This window comes from Xiphophorus hellerii, chromosome 16 (genome assembly GCF_003331165.1).
Source record: "Xiphophorus hellerii strain 12219 chromosome 16, Xiphophorus_hellerii-4.1, whole genome shotgun sequence".
Lineage (NCBI taxonomy): Eukaryota > Metazoa > Chordata > Actinopteri > Cyprinodontiformes > Poeciliidae > Xiphophorus > Xiphophorus hellerii.
This window is the reverse complement of record NC_045687.1, coordinates 14,379,816-14,407,193: the sequence shown is the minus strand read 5'-3', so window position 1 is coordinate 14,407,193 and position 27,378 is coordinate 14,379,816. Positions and strand designations below refer to the sequence as shown.

The 27,378-nt window shown below is 37.4% G+C and overlaps 4 protein-coding genes across 5 annotated transcripts; all 4 read right to left on the bottom strand.

Moving 5' to 3' along the window:
• Window positions 1-8,749: 8,749 nt before the first annotated feature.
• pvalb8 (parvalbumin 8) lies at window positions 8,750-11,662 on the bottom strand. Its single transcript, XM_032586420.1, has 5 exons — window positions 11,474-11,662; window positions 11,104-11,171; window positions 10,122-10,254; window positions 9,665-9,774; window positions 8,750-9,053 (listed from the first exon to the last, which is right to left on the bottom strand). The coding sequence occupies exons 2-5, from the start codon at window positions 11,162-11,164 to the stop codon at window positions 9,028-9,030; spliced, it is 330 nt and encodes a 109-aa protein (XP_032442311.1). The 5' UTR covers window positions 11,165-11,171; window positions 11,474-11,662; the 3' UTR covers window positions 8,750-9,027.
• A 4,456-nt stretch (window positions 11,663-16,118) lies between these two features.
• LOC116735902 (parvalbumin beta-like) lies at window positions 16,119-18,429 on the bottom strand. Its single transcript, XM_032588062.1, has 5 exons — window positions 18,270-18,429; window positions 17,628-17,694; window positions 17,391-17,523; window positions 16,503-16,612; window positions 16,119-16,416 (listed from the first exon to the last, which is right to left on the bottom strand). The coding sequence occupies exons 2-5, from the start codon at window positions 17,686-17,688 to the stop codon at window positions 16,391-16,393; spliced, it is 330 nt and encodes a 109-aa protein (XP_032443953.1). The 5' UTR covers window positions 17,689-17,694; window positions 18,270-18,429; the 3' UTR covers window positions 16,119-16,390.
• Window positions 18,430-19,958: 1,529 nt separating this feature from the next.
• LOC116735903 (parvalbumin beta 2-like) lies at window positions 19,959-22,253 on the bottom strand. The gene is made up of 5 exons (XM_032588063.1): window positions 22,124-22,253; window positions 21,353-21,418; window positions 21,022-21,154; window positions 20,643-20,752; window positions 19,959-20,252 (listed from the first exon to the last, which is right to left on the bottom strand). The coding sequence occupies exons 2-5, from the start codon at window positions 21,408-21,410 to the stop codon at window positions 20,227-20,229; spliced, it is 327 nt and encodes a 108-aa protein (XP_032443954.1). The 5' UTR covers window positions 21,411-21,418; window positions 22,124-22,253; the 3' UTR covers window positions 19,959-20,226.
• A 2,527-nt stretch (window positions 22,254-24,780) lies between these two features.
• On the bottom strand, window positions 24,781-26,971 carry pvalb5 (parvalbumin 5). 2 transcript variants are annotated; one of them, XM_032588064.1, is made up of 5 exons: window positions 26,845-26,971; window positions 26,321-26,397; window positions 25,327-25,459; window positions 25,046-25,155; window positions 24,781-24,961 (listed from the first exon to the last, which is right to left on the bottom strand). In XM_032588064.1, the coding sequence occupies exons 2-5, from the start codon at window positions 26,379-26,381 to the stop codon at window positions 24,939-24,941; spliced, it is 327 nt and encodes a 108-aa protein (XP_032443955.1). In that variant the 5' UTR covers window positions 26,382-26,397; window positions 26,845-26,971; the 3' UTR covers window positions 24,781-24,938. The 2 variants fall into 2 exon arrangements, with proteins under 2 accessions (XP_032443955.1, XP_032443956.1); XM_032588065.1 differs by having other exon boundaries at window positions 26,321-26,393.
• Window positions 26,972-27,378: the final 407 nt, after the last annotated feature.

The following is a 27,378-nucleotide window of genomic DNA, read 5'->3' as shown; positions in this document are numbered from 1 at the left end:
GCAACAGCAGAATTCAGCATATTGACAAGACTGTGTACAAAAACTTTACTTTACTATAAACCATGTGTATCATTTGGTTACATTCTGATTGTTCTTTCTTCAGTGAATGGAAAAGGGTAGTCAAAAAAATCAAAATCTGACTCAGGTTGTCCAAACACAAGAGGGCGCCATTTAATCGTTCAGATTATTTCCGCACACCAGCAGTAGATGAGATTACAAAATAACTGGAAAATACAGCTATTTTCAAATATGAAAGAAATAATAAACAATGGTTTAATATTTCCGTGTGATTCATTGCTTTTTTTAAATGTTATTCTATGATTGATACCGCTCTTTTTTCAAAATACAATGATTTTGACGATAGGTGCATTCTTTACAATGGTGAGCTGAATCCTGCTAAATGCAGATATTATATCTTCATTTCTTTTTACATTAGTTGACATTATATTTAAAACAGATTTGTTGTCCTAAAAACAGAATGAGACATAGTGAGCCTTTAGATCAGAACACTAACACTATATTCATTATCTCCAAATAGCTCAACAGGCTAAGTAGGCAGAAAGTAGCATTAGAACAACACAGCTTGTATACAAACAGAAGGTCTCACTTCAGCATAAACTGTGTCTCATGTATTTTTTTGTTAAAATATGCATTTTCGTCATTCACTCAAGTAAAAGTAGTGATACTTTAAAATAATATTACTGAAGCAAAAGTGAAATTTATGGTGTGGTCAAACTACTCCTTTACTTTTTTTTTTTTTTTAATTGCTCAAGTAAATTGTATAGAGTAAATGTAACTAGTTACTACCAGCCACTGGTGATAATTAATAGAACATTACACCTATGTAGAGAAGGACATTTACTGATAAACACTTGTGCCCCATCTTGCTCATGTTCAACATCCAAGACCTGAAAGGAGGCTAGCAAAATTGTGCGCAATTAAGTTTAATATTGCAACAGCTTGTTAAAACTAAATTATTCACAATTCAACGGAGCCTGACGTGTGAGAGGAGGAGTTTTCATAGGTAATGGGCAGATCTTGCGGCCAAGAAAGCCTGAGGTGCAGACAAATTCTTGGCTCTTTAGAACACCCTAAACAAGGCAATCGGTATGAATCCGAGAATTGAATACCATTAGGTGGTGCCTTATAAATGTGCAGCTTTAACTCAGTTCAGAATTTAACAAAAAAGATGACAACATTTAATTTCCAAAATGGATGAGTGGCACAAATCTAGAATTTTGGAATTTACAAGATTAATGAGAAATTCAACATATAAATAGGCAAACAGCTATAAGGTCTTTGTCTACAGAGACAAACTTGTTAAATAGTCCATAAAACCTATGTTCAGAAGCCTGTGTTAATTGTCTTGGTTTTATGGAAAGACCTTTTTTGTAATGGAGAATTCTGACGTAAAGTTTAAATTGACTAGAGGTTGTCAAATATCTACATTTTTAACTGCAGAGATGATTTCCAAAGGGTCAATATGACAAAAGAAGAGAGAAAGACTCTACACTCAATGGACACTTCATAACAAATACCTCTTCAGTAGCTTGCTAACTAGCTCATAACATGGCAATGCATTTGGATGTATAGATGTAATGGAGATAATTTGCTAAAGTGAATTTTGACTTTGTGACTTTGACAAGTTGTTTGGTCAAGATGGAATGATTTGAATATTTTAGAATATTTTGCACCTCCATGTCTTTGGTTTTACAGAAAATGGTCCCAGAAAGAGGCAGTTAGGGATGAAAAATCCTTTTTATTGTCAGAGTATAATAGGTTTGATATTACAGAAAAGCAGCAGATAACAACTTGTTACAACCAAAGTATCCGGCTGTCATCTCTAATGCTAGAATATGCACAGGATCAGCGATTTTAAACTCTTACTTGGCCTTGTGAGTCTAGATTTCAGCAGCAACATTCATTCCTGCACATGGCGGTGTATTAGCATAGATTTCACAGTGCTCATCTCAGTGCAACAAAGCATCTCTGTGATGTGGGGGTTTTGAAGATTTATATCATTGATGTGCAGCTGACAAATCTATAAAAATCATTTATTAACATGGGTGTATATAAAATGATAAAAATCTTATTGAAGTCTGCGCTACTTAAAGATGATGTCAAATTGTTTTAAGTTAAGCTCCATATTTACACACAGACACTTTTTAATGATAGGACGATTTGGGCAAAATAATATTTATGACTACAGCATCCACAAGTAAACCATGAGCAAACCTCTCCAACTAGACAAATTGCCTTCATACAGTAAGTAAGGCACAGCAACTTTATCCTGGAAGACGATTGGCACCTTGTCCTATTTGCGCCTTCTCATTTGGAAAAGTTTGCAAAGTACCGGTCTCCTGCTTCAAGACAGCCATTACCGAGTCTGAGGATGCGTCAGCACATGTAACAACTGCTCAGGGCTTAAAGCAGGGTGTGTCTTAAAAGTTCATGTTGCAAACATGCAGCAGTCTATCTAACAGAGACTCCTTCAATTACATCAGACAACCGATCACTTGCTTCCACGAAAATCAATTGACTGGGCGCAAAATGCCTTTCAAGAAATTACCTTCCACGAATGTCCTGTGTGTGTCAAGAATGGCCACTGATATGTTTTCAGCCTGTCATTCATAAATAATGAAGGGAATCTACACACATACATCATAAAGAGAGGCTCTGCTGGTGTAGGAATGGTAACAGAGCTGTCACCCTCTGCATTATGGATAGAGTTCTTACGGTAAGCTTGCAAAGCCCATTCAAATGTCCTTTGATGGCAGTTAAATCTTTCACAACAATCCTTTGCGTACACAATATCAGGTAGCAACGCCTCTGATAGTTGGGTGCTCCAAAAGAGTGGAAATGAGAGAAAATGTGTGTGAGCCTCCACATGTTTCAACCTCCCAAGTTTTGCGTGAGCACCTCCGCTTATTATCAGCTGAAGATGGGATGTGGATTAAAGTTTCAGGCAGACTTAATCAGTAAGATGAGCTGGACATTCCTGTCTTGATATGAGTTTTTAGTGACAATGAAACAAGGTCATCAATTATTGAGGTACCACACAAACACGCAGGGTAGGCATTTGTGTCAGTCCCAAAGGCCTAATTCCAACAAAATGCACTTTACATTATTAACAGTCACATGACATCTTTTTTTTAGCTCAGTTAAACATAACTTAAATGTTAAGATATGTGAAAAGTATAATTAAAATGCAATTATTAACAGCATGTTGCAAATTTACATGAATTAAAATACAAGAATACTTTGCAAAAGGAGAGAAATCTTTATTATTATTATTATTATTATTATTATTATTATTATTATTATTATTACATTAACTGACTTGGTACTATACTGTCATACAACGTTGACTACAAAATGTTGTATTTTGTACATTTCAAAGTAAATTGCTAAATAAATGAAAATATTATTAAAGTAGATTTTTACTGAGGATTAAAATATATTTAAAACATGAAAGAAAATATGTAGTTGTCAATGAACAGATATTTCAAATTTTTTACGTTCCCTACACGATCAATTGTTTAAAATTACATTGGCAAAATGATAACAATTTCGCAATTATTGAATTATTAAGATACCAATAAGCATTCACACACAAGTTTAGTCTTTCACATAATCTGAAAAAATCTGCAACTGTAAAATGTAAACAGAAGTTTTACATTTTTGCTGTTTTCTTTGCTGAATAGCTGTGTAAAACAAATGTAATGGAGTCTAAGAATATTTGCTGGCTTGGACATTTTGTTTAGTTTTTTTATTTACAGAAAAAAAATCACTTGATTTTCTAATGTGTCTTGAGATTCTTGTCGGCTGGTTTTACGAATAGTTATAGTTTGAATTTAATATGTATTTATCTTCCAGTTTGATATGAAGTTTTTTTTTATGAAAAGAATTGCAAAAGACTCCTTCTTTTCAATTATACATACAGATATATTAAATAAGGATAAGTTTTCAGATGAGGCCCTCTTCTTCGTTAAAAGTATCTTTTGAAAATAATGTTTAAAAGCAGGTATTAAACATATGTTTTATTGAGCCACGTTTCTGTTTTTTTTAATTGTTTATTGGTTTGATGTAAAAACTCTAATTTTAAATGTTATGTTTTTATTACCTGTACATGGAAAAATCATCATAATTAACAGAAATAAGAGCTTTCAAACATCCATCTGTGCAGTTCACCTAATCCGTTTCACTTTTTAATATTATTCTAATTCATTGAATGGTTCTGTGGATCTGTTTTTTTGTTTGTTTGTTTGTCTTTGTTTTTATCTCAAACTTATCTGTTACTGTCTTTAATTCATTATGCCCCGTAACAGACATTTACAGCATCATTACCACTTAATATTGTATAACAATTTTCCTTTAAAAGAACAATGCCAAGAAACATTTGACAGATGAGTAGGTCATTCCAGTAATTTGGAATAACACCGGCTGCGGCTAATACCAAGAAGAAGAAGAAGAAAAGTTAGAGGAAGGCAGTGTTGTATGTCAGCTTTGCTGAGGGAGTCACTCTGAAGAAGCCTCTATGAAAACTTGTAGACTTTTGTGAAGAAATGGGACAATTTTTAAGATGCCGGTGGTGGAATGATGACCAGGATGACAAACAAGACGTTCAATGGAGCGAAAAGCCATTCCCAGTGGAACCACATGGTACAGCTGCTAGGTAACTATGATATTCAGCCTTGGATTGCTAAGTATTCACTGATGCAAATTTGACTTCATACTGTACTTTTGCATGGATTATAGCGATGTTCTTTTTCACATAATTACTAGATGTGCAGACTGTTGTCTCAGTGGAAGGAATATTTTTGTTTTAAACATGTCCTGCTCCACATTTCAAACTCTTTTCCTGGTTGCAATGTTCCTTTAAAACCCCTGAAAGCTATGGACCAGTGAGAGCTGAACAAAAATTATTCTTCATAGTTAGCATATCCGATTTCACATATACTTAAAATTATATTTGTCTTTATTTTTAAAAAATGACAAAATATGCCCAAAACTTCTGAGAATTTAAAATCTCATATCAAACACCACTATAGAACATGTCATTATCTTCAGTATTTGAAGTTACTGTATGAAGAGATGATGCATGCTAGAGGCAAATGTGTTCTTAATTTTTTTAGCATTAGGCTGAATCAACGACATACAGTACAGACCAAAAGTTTGGACACACCTTTTAATTCAATGAGTTTCCTTTATTTTCATGACTATTGACATTGTAGATTCACACTGAAGGCATCAAAACTATGAATAACACATGTGGAAATATGCACTAAACAAAAAAGTGTAAAACAACTGAAAATACCCCTTATATTCTAATTTCTTCAAAGTAGCAACCTTTTGCTGTGATTACTGCTTTGCACACACTCTGCATTTTCTTGATGAGCTTCAAGAGGTAGTCACCTGAAATGGTTTTCACTTCATAGGTGTGCCCTGTCAGGTTAATAAGTGGGATTTCTTGCCTTATAAATAGTCATGAAAATAAAGAAAACCCATTGAATTAGAAGGTGTGTCCAAACTTTTGGTCTGTACTTTATATGTATATATATATATATATATAAATGTTTTTTTTTTGGTTCCAAAAATACAATATGTAAAGATGTCCACTATTGGACAATTGTATCCTCCTCAACAATACTGACTGGTAGATATAAAAACTGAGTCTCTTTGCTGTGCCATAATTGTACCTTTTAGAAATAGGAAAAGGTGACTTGACATTAAAATTTACACTTCAACATATATAGAGAAAAATAAATTCTAAATAGCTAAAAAAATGATCACACTTGCTTTTGTAGTACTGCGCCACTGATTATTTTGAAAACTAAAACGTATATTTTCACTTAACTGAATAAATGTATTCCAAACAATGTTTTCTTAAACTTAAGTCTAAGATTACACAAGAAAATATGTTTATTTTACAGCTTTATTCACATTTTTACCAATGAAAGGTGAAGTGTAAATAGATTTTTTTGAGACCTTGACAAATGATGACTGAAAACAAAGCCTGCTTCCAAAACTGCTGCAGTTTGTCATTTTTTCTCACATTGTCTTCTCCACAGAAACAGATCCATGTTCTCTGCTGCTGCTCTCCACTGCCCTTGAGTCCAGGTAAACTGCTTGTCACATTACCTCGCGTTGCTGTCCCACACCAGCACATCCAGCCGTCAGTGTCGACTTGTTGGCTCACGTTTCCTTCCTGTTTACCGCTCCCGGCTCCTGACCCGCAGGGGTCACTGATCCACTGTGTGTCGCTTGGGTTGTGTTACCTTTTGGCTTCCCCCAGGCTCATCCCTCTTCCAGCGCAGTGATCTCCCCTCACTCCAAGCACCCCCACCCCGCTGCGGCTGCACAGATTAGAATCAAAAACTGATAACAGCAGCTATGGATGCCTGATAATTTAATTAATTTTCTCACTATCTGTGAGCAGTAAGTGTTTAACATAATATATCTAATAACCGTTACTGCAGTACAGTGCCTCAAGTGAGGAGGATGCAATAAACATGGGAAAGGTGATCTGTGCAAATGAGACCAAAACAGATTTTTTAAAATTTTTTACCAAACATTGTGACCATCTCCACTGTAGAACATAGCGGTGGCAGCATCATCCTGTGGAAATGACTTTGTTCAGAAGGAAAACTACTGGAAGCCAAAACAGATTTGAGAGTAAGGCTGAGGAACATCCTCCAGCAGAAAAATGATCCTGAAAACCAGTTGAACCTAAAGCAGAGTGATTTAGATTAAGTGATAATCATATATTAGAATGGCCCAGTCAAAGTCTGTACCTAGTTTCAATAGAGAATATATAGCGAGATCAATAACTGATCAAGAACTCAAAATTTCTTTATTAATTCCAAAGAAAAATTAAATTGAAAAACAGGCGCAAACAGGATAGGCACAAATTGACGTATCCAAGTTTCTTCAAATTTGATGATAAATGTTAGGTTATAGTCTTATTAAGAGAATGCCCAGGATTGTCCATTATGTTCTTCATTTAATAAACTACAACTATTTCACAAACCTCTCTTAAGGCTTCAGAACAAAGTCAACCTACGTTAAGCTTAGCAAGCTGATGACCCTCTGATGATCCTGCCCCAACAGATAATGACAGAATATTTTGCACCCTCCGAAATAGATTTATGGAAGATATGCAACATCTTGCTGCAAACACTGAAGGACCCTAAGCATCCTCAAGCAGTACAGTCTGCTCCGTTCCTCCTTGTATGCTGCTTCACTGTTCCATCTCCGGTCCAGTCTGTTGTCCAGATGAACATCGAGGCCTTTTTGCTCCTCCACAACCTCTTCACCCATGATGGACATATTGTTTGTCAGATTACTGCATTTCACCCAGTGACGCACCAACAAAAAGAAAAGAATGAGCAAAAAATATAGTCTTGCACACCATAAGACTGAAACGTTTGCTTATTCTGTTTTCATAAGATGTAGCCCAAATTACTTGCAAGTAAAACTGTAGCAAAATTCTTTGTGCAAATTATAGAGTCAGATGGGCTGATCACAAATCCACACAATTTTCTGATGTTAGGTTATGTTGAAATATTTAAAACTATGTATTGATTTCTTTCCACTTATGAATAAGCACTCCCTTATATTGGTTTATACCCAATTTAAAAAAATAAGGCTCGTGGTTGTATCGTGACAAAATGTTAAATAATTCATCAGGTCTTAAAATTTTTGTGAAACAATGTTTTGTATCACTTCAATTTACTGTGAAAAAGAATCCAACGTCCTTTCAATAAAAGTGACAAGACCAAGTAGCATATCTTTGCAAGCAGCTTACATGAATCTGCTAAATGTATAACTGCAGAATCTACATTGGTGACCATGACCTCATGCTAATGCCAGGGTATATCCCGTGGGGTAGCTGTGAATATCAGGTGTGTGCTCTAATAGTCAGGTTCCCCCTGCAATCTAGGGATAATTGTAACAACATTAAAGTGGGAGCTCTAAAAATGCTACTCTGTACTCGGATGGGAGAAGAGTGAGGTAGTTGTTAATGTTAATTCCTTGAATCCTGTAAGTGCAGAGGGTAAAAATACAGTGTGGCACTGATTTGAAAGTGTGGTGGAAGGAGGACCTTCAGAGTGGTTGATATGATAAACTACTGTTTCAATTATTCTTCTCCACAAATTTCTGAACCAGCACTTCTTAAGAGCACTCCTTGAGAATATGCACTTCCAGTTAGCATAATGCAGAAATAGATGCTTTATTTGCATATTCACATTTGTGAGGGCAAAGTTTTTGCATGGTTGGCTGTATGTGTCGAAATTCCCATTTGATTTTTGCAAAGGTTTTTATTTGCGCCTGTGTTTTGTTTTCCCAGCCGAAGCAGTGTTGGAGTTTATTTACAAAGCTGAGGTCAGGAGCCACTCGATCCGACCACAGTGACACTCAGGTGGTCAGCAAGGTCACCCCTCCTGCTACTTTTCCCCTGGCCCCACAGCTCTACAGATCTATGATTTTTCTGCCTCTTACACACCCAAATACGCGCCCACACACACGCACACACACATCTGTAGTGCACATACACAGTATACTTCTTATATACCCAATACTATCTGATATTTAATCTTATTTACTGTGTGCGAGATAAAGGAAAGTGCACATTCAAGGACACCTCTGTACTGTAAAAGAGCTATGTATAATTTTCTTTCTCCGTATTTTCGACTTTTTTTTTCTACTTAAACCACTTTAACTCAAATAAAGAAGGAAAGACAAGCAATTGGGATTAGATTTTATCCTTTTATTTTAGCAGATAGGTGCTTATTAGTTTGGGCAACACAGCTTTATGATGGTCTGAAGCACATGAAGAACCAAAAAGCTAAAAACATGACAGGCATGTAGATATTAGTGAAAAGGAATACATTGAAATGAAGACATAAGGAAGGGTATTGTTTAACTAGGTTGAAAATTGCTAAAGTACTAAAGTAGGAGCCCTTTATGTGTTCAACCGAAGGCGATAGGTTAAGATGAGATCTAGATGGAGGGGTTTTCACCAGTTTAGGACAGGACCAAAGCTTGGAATTCTGTGGAGAAAAAAGATATATTTTTATTACAGGTGATTCAGGTCCAGGCATCCATCAGCATAAAGATTTATGAGCAATTCCAAATTTTAGCAGCATAGTTTTGCTATCATATAGTTTGCCAATGACAAGATTGTTCAATGGCTTCAACCAGAAATGTTTCATCTAATTTAACAAACTGTCCTCAGATCCAGCCAACCTTAACCTATGACTCCATGTATGTTGGAATTGTGCTAAAAATTTGCCCAGATGAGATTACTTATTTTTCACAGTTTTAAAGCTTTGATATACACTGCTCAAAAAAATAAAGGGAACACTTAAACAGGTGTTTAACACTTAAAGTGTTCCCTTTATTTTTTTGAGCAGTATATATATATATATATATATATATATTTTTTTTTTTTACATAAGAGACATGACTGATATTGGCAATACAGCATGCATTCAGTCAACCCAAGAAGGTCCTATTCGAGAACCCATTTTGGAGTTCAAGCCCACTTAGCTTCGAACCAGACTAATGAGAACTCCACACAAAAATGAGTTGACTGTTTCTCTTTTGGGCTCTGACTTATCTGCATTTTGGAATGACATATCATCCAAACAGATATTCTCACCTTCCGCTCCAATTTTTCCATCGCTATCATCATCAGCAGCATTCAGGAAAGCCTTGGTCTCCTTGTCTGTCAGGACCCGAGCCCCGGGGCGGAACCTCTGGAGGAAAAACCTGATGGGAGGAAAAGAAGATGCATGAAGCCAGAGGAAACTTTTCATCTGAATGAACAGCAAAAAAGCACTCAAGGACAATTTGGGAAATAAAACTGATGTCTTATTGAATCAAATAAAAAAATAATAATAAAATGCCCAAAAAACACATGTAGGCGTACTGAAAAATTTGTTATAACCACTTGAACATGTACGCATATCTGATTAGTGTAGCAGGAGAAAGGATATTGTGAAAAGACACATAGAAGAAATTTGATTTTCTTTCAAAAACAGATGAGGATTACTGCCTTTTCTTTTCTAGAAGATGAAGATAATCTTCACAGGAAACAAAAAACGTTGACGACTCACTTCAGCTCTTCCTCCTCAATAAACCCACTGGCATCGTTGTCCAGGATCCCAAAAACTTTCTTCACATCCTGGGGGCTTTTCTTGCTCAGGCCACACAACTGGAAGAACTTCTTTGGACAGAAGGAGTCAGGAGCTGCGAGAAGAGGGATAAAGATTTTACTGAAAACTGTCCTGGCTTGGAAATATTGTCATGCAACAATTGTAAAGAGGGATGATTTTTCAATTAGTTATATTTAGAGTTTTAAAAATAGAATTGACGACTACTTGCAGATGCACCATTGGTTACTTGAAGCAACTATTTACATGTGTAAATTACTTAATAATCTTGCTCAAAATGTGCAGCTTCTGCACAGTAGAACAAATATTGTTACGTTTCAAAAAAGTTTTACTTTCTAGTCAGGAACGCCATCATTTTCGAAGCATTTCTTATATATATACTGTTAAATTCTTTATTCGGTAAATAAAAAATTTACTGGAACTTTATTTGACACTTGACACTTCTTAATTAAGGTCTCATGTTTGTCTTTTTTTTCTTTCTTTCTTTCTTTCTTCTTCTTCTTTTTTTTACTGATATTACTTCAGTTGTATTTTACAACAAGTGTAAACAAACCTCCCCCTCAAGGAACAAAAAAAGTTAATTAATCTGACAAAAAAAATAATTCTGTAAAGAGCAGACTTCCTTCAAATATTCAAATATTCTCTGACAAAAAAGTCAGAGAATATATGAATATTTGGCACGTTGTGTTTATGTTTCATTTATACAGTGTTAAATCTGGAAGATCAAATCTGAAGTTTGACAAGAGAAAGCAGTTCTGAAGGAAAACATCCTTAATGCTAAATAGAATAAAGCACTTTACCAAAGCACTTGGAATACGTGCGTAATTATTTAATTGAGCCATCTAATCCATTGTTAGTGGACTGCGGTGGCTCCTTGTACATGTGTACAAAGAGATCAAAAAGATATATTAGTGAAAAAGGATACCTTGGCAGTCCTTGATGGCGCTGTCGATGGCATCAGCAGAAAGGACAGATGAGAGCGACATTTTATTCCTGTAGGAAGAACAGCCATGGTGAATTATTAACACATTTAGACAGGTGCGATGTAAAAGCAAGAGCAAAACCTGACAAAGTGGCAATAGGTGGCCTGCAACCTGGCAAGTTAGTCACTGATCTTGCAGCCAGCAAATTAGCAACTTTTACATAGAACTTTCTCTTATTATCATTATTATTTAAATATTCCTGATGTATTTCCTGCATGCTGTTGGCAATAAGTAAAAGCCAGGATTTCAGATTGTTAAAACATAGTAATGTAAAGAAGCAGACGTGAACTCCGTGTGTCCTCCGCATCTTACCGTTTTAGAAGTTTGCTCCGTGGTCGGACGGTGATGCGGCTGAGAGGTGAGGCGCTGTGGTGTCTGCTGTCCGTCAAGGAGGATTTATATAGGTCTGATTGCAGTGACAATAGGGATTGCTTGAGTTACCTGACTATGGATCAAATTCTGACTGCCCGCCCCTGATCCGATTTCTCAGCTAACTAATTAACCTTTACTATTTATAACGCGCATGAGCACAGAGATCGGGATATGGAGTTCCGTAACGCCCTTGTAAATAGCAAATTAAGTCTAGAAGGAAAAAAAAAGAAAAACCTTTAACTCAACCTCAGCTCCATCATACACTCCCCTTCCTTTCAACTCCAATATGTACAGTAAAGGCGGGGAAAGGCTGAAAAGCGACCGTCTCTCTTCTTTCCTTCCTCTTTTACTGTACCACCCCCATCATATAGATATCATTTTACAGGCAGCACTTCCAAAACAAGGACCGTAGCAATATATTTTTGGAATAACGGAAGCTCCATTTTTGATGTTATTTTTGGTTGATCGTATGAAAACTTGTTTCTAATGTCTTTCTTTAGAAAGCTTAAGGTTCCCAAGATCGAATATCGTCAAAAGAATTTTAAAAAAAGCGTCATGTCAGGGATGCTCACAATTCAAACCTTCTCATTTACACTGACTTCGAGTGCGGGAGGTGGGGAGATCCATGGAAATGCTTTGTCACTTGTACTGATTAAGGTCACTTTGACGTCCCAAACGGTGATGATGAGGAATTTTTATTCATTGATCAGACCAACCAGACCGATCGGCAAACAACAGCGAACAAAAAGTCTTGTGACATGAGGACGTGTCCAAAACACATATAGAATTAGCGGCATAGGAATCACCCTTTGTTCTGAGTCCCTGATAACAGAAGACCACCTCTTCGTGTCAGTTACAATAAATCTTTGTACTGATGCACTTTCATGCGCTTCTGTCAGTAAATGACATAGTTGTGCGTAAAGGTCAACCTGAATTTTGTTTTAAGTCTGAAAAAATGCGTTGTATCAATGCTGAGTAAGTTCTCTGTGTGTTGGGCTGCAAATGTTATCTCTTTAGACACCAGGAGTCGATCATTTGGAGTAGAAATCCTTACGCGCGGCCTGCTTCACTTATCACTGAAAGTCAGAAGTTAGATTTTAACTTATAAAATCAGTAAATCTTAACAAAATGCATGGGGAATGCATTCAAATGATTTTTTTTTTTTTTCTGTTGCAAATTGACCTAAACTTTAGACAGAAAATATTTGTCAAAATCACACCAAGTATACACAGTCAGCAGTTCATAAGCAGCACTGTATTGTTCATTAAGATCAAGAAACTCAGCTGGTTCTAACCTCTAAAGTCTGACTTTAACATAAGCAAATGCTGGAAACTTCAATTCTTGATTGAACTTCAAAACTATAAGATACAAGTTGGGGTTTGTTAATAGATGAAGTAGTTACAGTTCAACCATTTTTACACATTATATTTACAAAATAACATGCTTGATTAATTTGTAAAGAATGCTATAATCAACAATACATACTTTTTATACAGTATATGTAACAAAAAGCCTAATGCATAATGTAAATCAGACCAAACACACCTGCTTTCAGAATTACTAAAATATGCGAAATTTCAGAATATATAGACAGTTTTCTTCACATTCAGAGTTTTACATACACATAAATTATCAGTTTGACAAAAAAATTTTAAAGTTTGAAGCTTTATAAACTTAATTCACAATATTAAGTTAAATCAAGACACACCTGTGCATGTATTTTAAGGCAACACCTTAAATACACTTCTTTACTCTGTTAACACTTAATTATGTCATGTTTTGAATAATTAGTACATTTATATTTTTCTCCGTGGTAATACTGGAAAATACATAAGACTATTCATTGCAGTTTTTTTCTGTGTTTTTGTTTTGTTTTGTTTTGTTACAGTCGTGCCACACTCAATGTATTGGATTCAATAATATATTGTGCTCAAAATACACCTTCCAACGACTATTCAATCATTAAAAATACTTTAAGTGTGACAATATTTACTTTTGTTTCTATAAGATCAGCGCCTACAACATTGTTTTCGAGACCCTAAATAGATCTCGGTTTTTCAAGGGCTACAGAACTTTAACCGTGGGAATCTTAAAGTGGATCTTTGTTACACTTTGTGGCAACATTGAGCCCATTTGCATTAATGAATAAATAGCTTTGTTCTTTCTGATTCCTCTCGAGTATTATTGAGCTACCAACTGGTCAGTGAAGCCTCTCAGCAGCTGACGTCTGACAAGCTGCTGAAATGTGCTGGTGAAGTTAGACTGCATTTAGAAGGTAGAGAGAAACTCAATCATCTCATTATGGCTCCGTGTGAAAAAGAGACCAAGGACGCAGGATGGAGTGGAGTGATGCCACTTTACCTGGAAAGGTTGCATGATGTCATGCATCCCCGTTGATACCAACTATACTGTTACAGGTCAATCATTTATTTATTTAAATCAGCTAGTGCTCTGTAGGAGCACGCATGGGGAGACAGGACATGGTGTTTTCTCACCTCTCTGGGGCAAAGGAGACCGACAGATGACAGTGAGAGAAAACAAACTGTGTAGCATGGCAAAAAAAAAAAAAGAAGTAATCATTTTGGTAGCATATAAGTTTCCCAAACAAGATTATAATAATTTCCTAATCATTATTTTATTAAGAAAGCTTTTTCTCAATCTTTCAAGTAAATATAAGATAAAATAACCCTTTGTTAGTCCCACAAGTGATAAATTTAAGCGTTAAAACATGTGCTTATTGGTAAACTCAAACAAAGTGCATACACAGGTAATCACCGACATTTACGTTTTTTTACATTTGTTATTAAGATTTTATACGCTATACCTATTAAAAAGATTAGCATGTTGGGAGGAATTTTTGTAATTAAAAAAAAATCTGAAAAGTTTAAATGTGTTTGGCCCATTTTTGAACAATAGTAAACAAACATTTTAATAAAGACCAAGGAACACAGCAGGCAGATCAGGGATAACGTTCTGGAGGGGTTTATAGCAGAGTCATGTAACAAAGAAAATCCCAACCTTTGAACAATTGTAGAAATACCAAAACATGGCCATCCATGTTGATCAGAGTAGCAGCCAAAATGCTCAAGGTAAGCATGGGGGGTGCAGGGAGGTTGAGGAGATCCAGAAATCAGGTGGGAAAATGTTTTCACAGAAAACTGTGAACAAATACAATTTGGTGAATTGTCGAAATTAATGTTTAAAAAAAAGAAACAAAAAAGTTGTCATACATCATATAGGAAGATGCTCTGGTCAGATGAGACCAAAAGTTTACGTTTTTCGTATATACACAAACTGCTGCAATTGTTTGAAAATTAACACTCTAACCAAAAATACTGTCTGTAAAATATGGTGACTGCAGCAACATGATGGATGACCAAATACAGTAACACTGGGTAAGAGGTTCAGGCCTACTCAAAGTGCAAATATAAAATTGCTATTCACTGATGCTCCCCTTTAAATCTGAGTAAGCATTAACTACTTTACAGAAAAAGACAATAACAATTTTCTTTCTAGACACACAAAGATGCTTGAATCATAACCCAAAATACTTGTTACTGTAATTGCAGAAAAAGATGATTCTATAGAATTTTACTGAGCGAGTCTGAATAAAAGTGATGAGCACAAATTTGAACAAAACATATTATTGAAATTAGGTATTCCTTTCCTTCTGCTTCATAATTGTCTTCTATCACATAAAATGTCAGCAAACTGGGGTGACATGTTTAGTTGCAATGTGACAAAATGAAAAAAGTGGTATAAATGCATTGGAAAGTACCATATGAACGTAGATATTTATTATTAAAATATAACAAATATTATATTTGAAATAGTGTTTCAAGTAGTTATTACAAACACACCGGTCCAAATTACAGAACAAAATAAAAATTTGTAAAATGGAAGGTAAGAAATAATCAGAAGTAGAGCAACAAATGCAACCATCAAGGTGACTGATGATTACGGTCATTTTTTCTAATGTTTTCAGATGGCTGAAGGGTAACTTGGAAACTCCATACTACCATCTAGTGGTTGTAGGGTGCAACTACAAAGAGGAGCAAATGATTTATGTATCGTCAGACCTCTCAGGTTGTACTGGAGTTCATGTGCTTAACAGTATGCCATTAAGTGGGGTCACAATTACTTGGATATCTCATAAAAGTTGTGATACATTTTTCTAATTTCTTATGATAGTTAAAACTTTGGGGCCAGGGACTAAACCTGAGGATAATGGGGTAGGTAGGGCACTAGATTTGGAAACACATAATACAAGTGAAATGGCAAAATAATATTTTTGAGTGTCCATCCAAGATTAAGGTCCAGGCAGCTGGTGTCCCTCTGCCACACATGGCTGTTTGGCCCTTGCAAAGTGGATCTAAATAATTTTGACTAGAAGTTCTCTGGAGATTATCAAAATCTCTTTTTTAGCAGCTTTTTTGCACTTTTTTGTATAGATTGCATGAAAAACGTTCCTGACCCTCTGAGCCAGGTCTCATATCATTATGTATTTGACATAGTTTCCTTTTCTATTGCTACTTCTCCAACCCAAAAGGGGTTATGTGGGCAAAATGACACAAAAACAAAGATGTAAGACCGTTGTAAAAGAATATTTTATTTTCTTTTACTTTTAGTTCCTGGAAAGTGCATTATAGATTTTACAGTTAGCAAAATTCATATTTAAGACATGAACACAACCGAGCGACATTCACAATCATCACCTTTTGGACAGTGTGTTGCATAGAGGCGGAAACGTCCCTTAAGCAAATGTATAAAAATTATTTATATTCAGATGAAAAGGGGGAGGTCGATGTGGGCATTGTTGTTCCATCAGAGCATGTGTTGTTGGTCATGTTGCCATCTTTATGCCTTTACCAAAGCAGCGAACTCTGCAGGGTAGACAGAGACAGAAAATCACAGAAAGTTGTACATTTGTTTAAACAAAGGAATGTCCAACGAGTGTCTCAGCACATACCATCAGCGCCAATCTTGCCATCTCCGTCGCTGTCACCGGCTTTGAGGAAAACCTTGGTCTCACCATCAGTCAGTGCACGGGCACCTCCGCTGAAGTTCTGCAGAAACAGCCTGCCACAGACACAAGAGATGCTCATCTAATATTGTTGATCAAAACACATCGCAAATAGACCAAATAAGGCAGCCATACTGAAAAAAGAATGCAAAGGTGGGTTTAGTAAGCATATTCATGGACATTTTTATTTATAGCTATTCATGGTCGCTCAGTCCTTATCTCAGGTCTCAAAGACTTTGAATGTCAGACTAGTTTGGCCCATCTGATCAACCCCCAAAACTCTCCAAGCACATTTAGACACCAAAAAACATCTTTCCATACATGTCATCTCACTTCGCAACCACTTTGTTCAGGGAAAGTTTCTTTATCTTGACAAGATTTTGCTTGGTGGGGCAGGTGTCACCTCGAGAAAGATGTAAAAGGATCTCCCAGATGGGGGCCACTGTTAAACTTGAGATGGCACAAGGGAATACATAAAGAAATGTAATGCATGCTGTTGTTGAATTACAACTGCAAATAAAGGAGTGAGTAGGCTGCAATCCAAGAAATTCTCTCTAAGTAAGACTTTCTGGATGCGGCGCCACCAAATTTATAGGATAGTCATAATCGCCTATGTCTACCCTCCTACTGTTACTACTGAATAGTATTTAATCTAAATTTAACATCATAAGATGAGTACCCATGCCCTTAAAGGTCGCCCATCTGAATGTAGAAATCCATTCCCTCTTGCATTCCTGCAGTATCTTGTGTCAGTTAATACTGTAATATTACTATATTACTATAGTAATTGCTACCCAATGTATAAAGCGCATTTTGTCCAGCCATGCATCTTACTTCAGCTCGTCCTCCTCAATGAAGCCACTCTTGTCCTGGTCAATGATGGCGAAGGCCTTCTTGACATCGTCGGCGCTCTTTCCGGCCAGACCGCAAGTCTTGAAGAACTTCTTGTAGTCGAATGAGTCCGCGCCTGAAATCAGCAGAGCTTATTATGCTACTGAGACCAGAGGCAAATATCAATAAGAATAAGGATGCAAAAGATGAAGCAAGAGTAAAAAAGTATAGAAGAATCACCTTTGCACTCATCCAGGGCTTTAGTAATGTCAGCATCATTCAGTACACCTGCGAAAGCCATTTTGATCTGCAGAGATAGAACACTGATTAATTTAAACTTTTGTAAAAGCAGTTATCCCTAAAGAAACAGCCTATTTATTTAAAGGACTCGATTATAGCTCACTGCATTGCAAAAAAAAAAACAATCACAAAGCTAAAGAAACAGAATTTTGATCGCTCCAAAACAAATTCACACCATGTCTTACAAACAAAATATGCTGTATAAATAGCTGTCTTTTGGCTTTCCGAGTAGAATAAACAGAAGAAGAAAGGGTCCCAATTTGAAATACTGAAGTCCAATTCTCTCTGAAGTGCAGGTTTTGCAATGCTTCACTCCTTCCGTGAAGCTGAGATTGACACCTGCAACTACTGCAAGATGCTGAGGTCTGACCAGTAATCCATGGCTCTCTTTTTTAAAAAAAAAAAACGCTGACGCTTCCAAATATAGGCATTCAGTGTGTTTCTTTAGATGCTGCAATGCAGTGAGGTCCTGAGCAAACCCAATGTCAAAAGAAATAAAGAGCAAAAAGGTTTTTCAAGGATGCAAGTCTGGATGCGGGTCCCGCATTTTCTCTTCCCTTTCCTCTCTTCCTTCAGACTCACCTCGGTTGTGCCTTTTGCTTTGTAGGGTACAGATGACACAGACAAGACTGGAGTCGACTGCAGTGACCATCCCGGTGCTCCCAATGACCTTTTATATACTGTCACGCTGTGGAAATCTGAAGCATAAGATAACTGACACCGTGCTGAGGAGGAGGAGGTGGAGGAGGAGGAAGACGAAGGAAGGGATGGGTGGGGGGCTCGTACTGCAGCTACAGAGCGGTCTATTTTAAGTTTCAAAAATGAAGACGCTTAAAAGGTGCGTTTGAAGAAGTCTTTAATGTCCCTGGCTGCTAAGAATAGGCCTGTGCACTGCTGAGGTGGGCGAATTGGAAGGGCTGCTGCCAACCCGTAACCATATTCATGAGGATACCCAGCATGCATGCATTATAGCTGGAGTAAGTTGGACAAACTGGTTGTTTTTGCTACTTTTAACACTGACCAGCTTTAAGGTATGATTTAACCTCTTATTTTAGTGAATCTATTGCTCTTGTGTTTCATTGTGAGCAGAGCATAGTTTTGTGTATTTGAGGTATTATTTGTGTACTTTGTGGAATATGAAATAAATTCACTTTGTAAGGAATGTGGTTTTCTTGTTACATGTCAGCAATAGATACATAAGCCCAACCTTTGAAGAAATATTTTTCTTTACACAAAAATAACAAAAAATAATAATTTTTAGGTTTTAAAGGAAATGGAAGATGATGTTTAAAAAAAATAAAATCTCAGTCAGCCCTATTTTGACCATTTCATCTTCATAGAGTATTGGAGGAAATGTTTATTTCTGTGTTAGAGGGTAGATCAATTATGGAAACATTGTTCAATGTTATTAAATGCTAATGAGGGCTTAGTCATTTTTTTCTGACAGAATAATTAAATAACTCTGTAGAGGATAAAACTGAAGATCTATGGCCAATAGGTGGCACCATAATGCTGTGGGGTAAGCTGCAGCCCTTGAGCCTCTCTGTTTTGACCACCGCCTGACTGTAACTAGGTGAGGTTGTTATCTGATAGGGATGAGGGTTTACATTTTGCTCACTTGCAATGCCCAGGACTTTTGAAACCCACTGCAATTGCAATCTGGCTTCAGAAGGAAAAATTAGATTAAAATTAAGATAAGCTTTTTGAAGCTAATTCGCTGTTTTAGACTGTTTTATCGCCCAAAAAAGATGTTTACTGCAAAGAAAGTGAATAAATAAAGTGGGTAATTTGCTAAAAAGTCCTTAAACCAGTGTAGCTATTTGCAGTGGGTTTGAACCAGAAAGCAGCCCTGCTGCTGAGACAGTGACTGTTAATAGCCATTCTGTTGCCACAGCACATCATTTAACTGATTATGCAGCACTTGTAGAAGAAATAGATCTTGGACTAGGTCATCTAATTACCCAAAGTTTGGCAGCTAGCTATTGCAGAGTTTGCTGGGTCTAAAGAAGCATGTGAGCAAAGCCCCGGGGCAATTCCCAGCACATTTCCCAAGCCCTGGCCAATGTCCAGCCACGCTCCCCTTCCCATTAACCAATTATAAGAACAAGTGCCGGGCAAGTCATCTAACCCATTGCTTAGCGACTCTTGAGCATTCAAAAGCTCTGGCATATGAGGACTCACTTGACACTGGCTCTTCATTAGCCCCATTGTGTTGAAATGATTTCTGTTAGGAAATGCAGCACACTCAGCCAAAGACTGACCTGAACAAGATGACTTCACACCAAAAGAGTATTTATTCCTGGTTTTTCACTCTTCCTCAAAAGTGCAGATGGTGTTGTACAGTTTGCACAAGTCATCATTTCTGAACACATAACACAGTTTGAGTAACATTAACAGCAAAATATGTCTTCCATGTTGAGAAACAGTTCGCAGGCAACTCATAAATAAGGTATAAAAAATATTCTTTCAGCTGGTGATTAATGAATCTTTGAGGAGTTTGCGGTTCCATGAAAAGAAGTGGATCTTGGTCAGTGGAAATTTATGCCTTTACGAGGGCAGCAAACTCTGCAAAGATAGAATGAAACTGCTGTTAGTTGCAGAAAGTAGAAAATCTTTGCAAAAATGTATTGGTGTAAGACTCATTGAGCCGATTCTGACCAAGAGTTACGATTTATACAATTCAATGGCCAAAGTGCAAAACCTTCTGTCTGCAGGATTCTCTCATTGGTAGATTTCACTTTAGATGATGAGAACAAGTAAAGCTGCTTATAGTCAGTCTGCATGCAAGAAAACACTTCTTGTGACAAAGTATTAATCTGATGAAGCAAAAAGTCCAATCAAGGTCTATGAAAAGGCAACCATTGTTTTTCAGAAAGGATGTTTTGTACTTTGGCATACTGATATTTTTAAAAAATTGTAGTTCAATTCTTTTAAGTTTATGCAAAGAACTCTTACCATCAACTCCGATCTTGCCATCACCATCGCTGTCACCAGCGGCAAGGAAAGTCTTAGTCTCCTTGTCGGTGAGTGCCCTGGCACTGGGAGAGAAGTTCTGCAGGAACAGCCTGACGAGTGGACAAAAGAGTAAGAATTAAACCAATGCATGTAAACCTTAATTAATTATTCAAATCTTTTTTGGTCTTTTAGATAGTTAGGAAAAATGTAATGCATGACCAAGCAGGTCAAAAATATTCAAATCGCCTAGTGTGATCAAGCTCAGCCCTCAAACAGAAGGATGACTTTGCAAGACTAGAAAGTAATGTCAGATTTTATCCTTATTTTAAGCCAATAAGCTTTGAATTTAGCAGCGCTGAGTGTTCAAGTAATGTCTTACTTCAGCTCCTCCTCCTCAATGAAGCCACTGTTGTCCTGGTCAATGGTGGCAAAGGCCTTCTTGACATCATCGGAGGACTTGCTGGCCAGGCCGCATGCCTTGAAGAAACTCTTGTAGTCAAAGGAGTCAGCAGCTGAAAATGCACATTTCATCTCCATTAGTGCCCGATACGTCAGCAACAAGGTGTGGATGACTCAGGGTAGCTGTAGCTGGCAGTTTCTGAGGCACATTCGTGAAACTGAGAGTTTGGTAAAGTCTGCCTCTCTGCGCTTAGCTACTTTGCTAAGTTTAAAGGATGCAGTGCTATGTGAAAATAAAGGAAAAGTCTAACCTGCGCAGCCATCCAGGGCAGCCTTGACATCAGCATCGTTGAGACCAGCGAAGGCCATTTTTTATTCTTGGGATGAAAAGAAGACAAATCTCAAGGTTAGAATGAGCATCTGAAATACTAATAAGTTCTTATGTTGTTACAGTGGAAAGAAAAAGCCTCAACCAAAATGACAATGACGACATGCTCTTTGGCTTTTTATGTCTAACAAAACCATAGATTTTAGGTTATAAAATACCAGATGAAAAATTATTCCTTTCCTCTCATAAAAGTTGCTTCCTTTTTTTCATTTTACAAACCTTTGAAACATCATAAGCATCTATGTTTGCTACTGGCTAAACAGCTTCCCTTTGCCTCAGGATGTTTCCCCACAGGAGCCTACTAACTATTCATCCCAAAGCGCTAAACTGTGACCGCACTCAAGAAACAATGCTCTCACCAGGAGAACAGATCACACAGGCATGAATATCTATCAAACATTTTTTTTAAATGTCAGCTGAAAACATTCGCTGCTGCAAAAACATGAGTCAGTCTAGCTCTAGCCAACCAGCATTCTTCCAAAAACGTTGATCCTCTGAAATGAAAAGGCCCGATTTGGCCAACTTTAGTTTTAAACTGAAATGTCCTGAGATCCATGTATTTGCTGCCTAGGTTGGTTCCATTTCTCCCTACAGCTGGTAGTCCACAAAGATCCCCCTCCTCTGAATCCTTTTCAACCCGCAGTGTGATCTGCAGAAGTCGGGGTAGCTTTCAGAAGGTGCACGTCCCACTCACCTTTGCTCTGCGGTGAGGCGAGTGAAAACCAAGGCGGACTCGAGTGAATGCCAAAAGCCTCTTTCCCCCCTCTCTTATATATCATTGAGCAACACCATTTACAGACGTTTGAGTCTCAGTATCAGGTACCAAGATGCATGGGTTTCGAAAAAATGTGTCTAGTAGCCTGGAACTATTTTTAGGTGAACAAATGAGGATGCTACCATGTGTGCTCAGGCCTATAGCTAGACATGTGGAAACTCGAGCACGCCTGAAGCACGTCGACTTCATGGCACATGTTGCAATCGTATTATGATTTACAACCAACATTTAAAATGTTGATTTTAATATTGAACTACTATAAATGTGCAAATGTAAGAGTGCAGGGCATGGTCAGACACTTTATCCTAGGCAATGATGAGAAGTGAACACCAAATACCTGCAGCCACTTGGTGTTCAATTTCGCGATTACTATAGAGACAAAATAATTATTTAAGACCACAGGCAGAATTTGCTTCCCACATAAACATGCCATTCAGAGCTTTCAAAAGGAGAGTTTTTTTTTCTTAAGATGAGCTGTGATTTTTATTGGACCATCCTTGTACCAGACAGATTCTTCTACATTTTACTGATAAGCAGTGAAGTTTATGCAGTGATTTATTAAAATTACTGCATTCAGTGTCATTCAGTGTCTTTTATTTCCAGTTATTACAAATTGTGTAAGTCATACTTTTTTTTTCACTTTTAATTTTTTATATGAAGTAATACAGTTTCTGATCACTTCACTTGGCCTGTGCCTCCAGGACTAAATGTAATCATGTGTCCAAAGTAAAGGATACAGTATCTTTACATGAGTTTCACTGAACCTCCACTGGCAGGGTCGCATTTCAAATGTACCAGCAACATGTCTAAACCGGAACAGGACTTTGAGGTCTGTACCACCAGATCTCTGTCCTTAGTAGGCAATCTGCCAATCATCTGGACTATTTTTTGCATCCCAAATGGGTTTGTGTATTAACAAGGTGACAATTTGATGACAAATCTTATTTTCATACCTTCTGTTAATTTAGTTGTCAGCCATCTGCGCATAAGTAATATGTAGTCTAGACATTTCTAGATATTTCTGATACTGATGAATATTTCACCCAGACTCAGCAGTAATTTGAGAGTCACCCTCCAGACAGAAGTACAAGCCCTAATATGAGAATCGGGACAATTCAAGAAGGTGCTTTTGCAATTAAATGCGAGACATGAACAAAATTATATACATATAATTGCCTTACTAATGTCTGCATCCTTTTGTCACTATTTCATTACTATTTGTGCAAGGAATGAATGATGTATGTTGTCTGCTTCAAAGCTGGGCTTGCTTTAAGTTATTATGAACTTTTTTTATATATTTTTACAAAAGAAGTCCATTCATCCCACCTTGTTATGTTTTTGCCGGCTTTCTTTTCGTTTTTTGCCAATAGCTCAAAGTCAATCCAACTGAATTGAGACCGTATCACTGTAGATTTATTTATTTTTTATTATAATTGGGGCTGGTCTTTAACTTGACAATCCTGACATGAAAACCAGGTCATTCAAAGGCCTACAATAAACCATCTCATTGTTGCTCTGGCTGTACAGGATGTATTTACATTTCATTTTCAAGTCAAAAGGTTTTCTTTCATCTATCTTTAAGTCTGATCAGCTTCTCTGCTGATGAAAAGTCCTCACAGAACGATACTGCCATGGTGTGCTAAAGGTGATGTCGAGTGTTAACTTCCCATCTCAGATAATATTTCTGCATGATGTGTTTGTGTCCTTAACCAGTGTCCTTAATATTTTGTGATCTCAAAGAGTACATGCTGATTATGGGAAGCTATTGTGGTCTGTAGCCACAATTGCCCTGGGGCAGTCTGACAGAAGCAAGTCGGCCATTTTGCACCATCAGCCCTTCTGACCAACCCCAGCAGCCGGGGCAGGTAAAGCGCCTGGCCCAAAGACACAAACAACAAGGGCGAGGAATCGAACCAGCGACCCGCTGAGTGCAGGGCAAACTCCTACCACTGTCGTCACTGGATTTATATTAATATCAAAATAAAACACAGGTTGATTGTTTACTAATTATGTGACTTATCCATCTTCTAACACCCTTGTCCCTACTGGGGTTGGGAGGGTTGCTGGCGTCTATCTCCAGCTAACGTTCAGGGCGAGAGGTGGGGTACACCCTGGACAGGTCGCCAGTCTGTCGCAGGGCAACACAGAGACAGACAGGACAAACAGCCATAAACCAACACACACACTCAAACCTAGGGAGAATTTAGAGAGACCAATTAACCTGACAGTCATGTTCTTGGACTGTGGGAGGAAGCCGGAGTACCCGGAGAGAACCCACGCATGCACAGGGAGAACATGTAAACTCCATGCAGAAAGACCCCAGGCCGGGAATCGAACCCAAAGCAATGTTGGTAGCACTGCTGCAAGGCAACAGTGCTACCAACTGCGCCACTGTGCAGACCATGGTGTGACTTATGAAACATTTAATTTAATTGAGTTTAATTGAGAGGTATCAGTGTAAAAAGGGCTAAGTATCTGGACCTTTAGGGGATGATTAAGAAGACCTGAGATCATTTGACCATATCTTAAAATAACTTCAAAGGGATAAAGAAAAAAAAACAACAGAAGACAGTGGAAGAACACCTGAAATTAATTTTTTATTCCATTCAGAAGACCAGATTGATTCAATGCAGACATCCACGTTAGGCCTTTCAATCTTTTTTCATGTGTTAACAAATCAAATAAGAAACTAGCAGGCAGGTACAGAATTTGGTCCTTTTGAGTATTTTCATCTTCAGTTCAAAAGATCACAGAACTCTACAGGGAGGAAACAAACGGACAGGCTTTAGTTTACTACAGTGTATTCTTCTGTTTTTGCATCACTTTTCCAACATTTGTTACCTTCTATCCCAATTTTCCCATCGCTGTCTTTATCCCCTGCTGCCATCAAAGACTTCGTTTCGGCCACTGTGAGCTCTCTGGCAGCTGGACAGAAGTTCTGCAGGAACAATCTAAAAGAGGACCACACAATAAGAATAAATACATAAACGCATAGTCGTAATTTTATACCCTATTCCTAAACCTTATCTTCATGCGCAAAACATGATATGCCTTAAAAATTTTTGATTTACAATATCTTTGGGGGCACAAAATGTGGTTTATGTCTACACATCTATCCTTACTTCAGCTCCTCTTCCTCAATGAATCCGCTCTTGTCTTGGTCCAGGACAGTAAACACTTTCTTCCTGTCTGCCTCAGACAAGCCAGTCAGTCCCACTCGTGCAAAGAACAACTTGAAGTCAAATGTGCCTGGAGCTACAGTACATTGGTCAGGCAGAAAGAGAGAGAGGAGACAGAATATGAAATGGAGCAACCACAAGAAACAGACACAAGTGAGTGAGTGAATGGTCAATCGCTGAATGACATTAAAGAACGAATAGTGGTGGTCTGAATAGAGACGTCGCATTTACTCATTCGCTCAGATGACTTTCATTCTTCTGCCAATGACATTTACCAATATACAGCCTGAAGTGCATAGTCGGCTTTGCTCCTATGCTTTGTAAACAGCACAAGGGAAACAAATATTGCCTCAGGTTTTAATGCAAACTTAAATGCCAAAAGTTCTCAACTTATGGAGGTTTTTGCAAGAAGACACCCTGAAATGACTCAAGAGATTCACACTGAAGAGGATGTCTAAAATAATGAATTAATTTATTGTGTCACATCCTCTAGTGTAACCATTTCATAGCTATGATTATTTTACTTTGTAAAACTCGCTCATACTTTCTTGACCTGCAAAGCATAAAAATAGCAAGAACCAGCAATAGAGCTTTGCATGCCTTGTCATGCAGACATAATTGTAAAGATAAATAATTAAATGTCTCGGCATGCGAGGAGCTTTACAGCTTGTGCTGTTGGGTCAGCTATGTTAGGGATGTCTGATGAAAACCCTTTGGTATCTGGTTGGTAACCAGTCTCCTGCAGTGTGTTTGCCTGGTAACCAGCAGGATCCCTGCCCTCACCCTCTTGTGAACAACATAGTGCAATGCTTTCCCTCAGGAGTGTTAGCTGTGTCGGGGTGTACATATGTGTGTATTTCCTTAAATTAAAGAGGATTTTTCTTCTCTTTTGTATACATCTTCTTGCAAGCACATTTGTGCATATTATCTGACTCACCTTGACAAGTTTGGACTGCAGATTTGACGTCCTCGTCACTCAACATCCCAGCAAATGCCATGTTTCTCTGGGGCTACCTTAGGGAGACAGAAACACACGAATGGAAGAAACACAAGGTGACAGAAACAGAATCTGGTGCTCTTTTTATGTCAGATAGCAGTTCATGTGAGATAAAATCAGCTGGAATGAAGCTACATACTGTAATTGCTCATTCCCTGTAGTGTAAAACAAAACACTGGTTGGCACTTAGTGTATAGTTTTCATAAGAAGGATACCACTAGTGAGAAACATAATTATTGTAGAAAAATTTGCCAAACAGAAGAAGCTGGACTTTAATTTTTAGCTTATCAGCCTATATTCAGAAAAAGTTAGCAAACATAGAAACGTGCTAAAATAAACAAGAAATCAAAAATAGGGTTTCACATTATAGCAAAACAACATTTTTTTCAAAAGACACAAAGCCAAAGAAATAACACAATTGCATCACCAAACAATTATGTACAACGAAACCAAAAGATGCTCACCGTGCTGTGGGTGATGTTTTCACTTTCCAAGCAGATGATGTTGCGGATCTCTGCCTTGCTCGCTTTGTGCCCGAGTCACTGACACTCTGTTGCGGATTCGTGATCTAGAGTATAAGAAGCAACCTGACGTCTCTGTCCTCAAACCCAGAGAGATTCCCTGTATGCCACACATTGCCTCCTCCTCCTTCATCAGTTAATCAGAGCAGATAATTTTGTCATTCATAGGCCTACTGATTTGTAAACCTGCGGGCATATCAGAAACACTGGTTTAAGAAAAAAAAGAAAACAAAAATAGCTTTGTAATCTGATTAAGGCAAATGCAGATTATTGTACTGTGCCATGTTTTAAATTGCTCTTGCTCACTTTAATGTTGCAAAAAAGTTACATAAAGATAAATATTAAAAACATATTCTCACAAAATGTTGCATGTTTCTGTAGACAAAATATTTTATATGAACTGTCAGAACAATTTGCTTCTTGATTCTTACTAGATATCGAAACATACACATCTCAGTTTAAAAACAGTTTAATGAA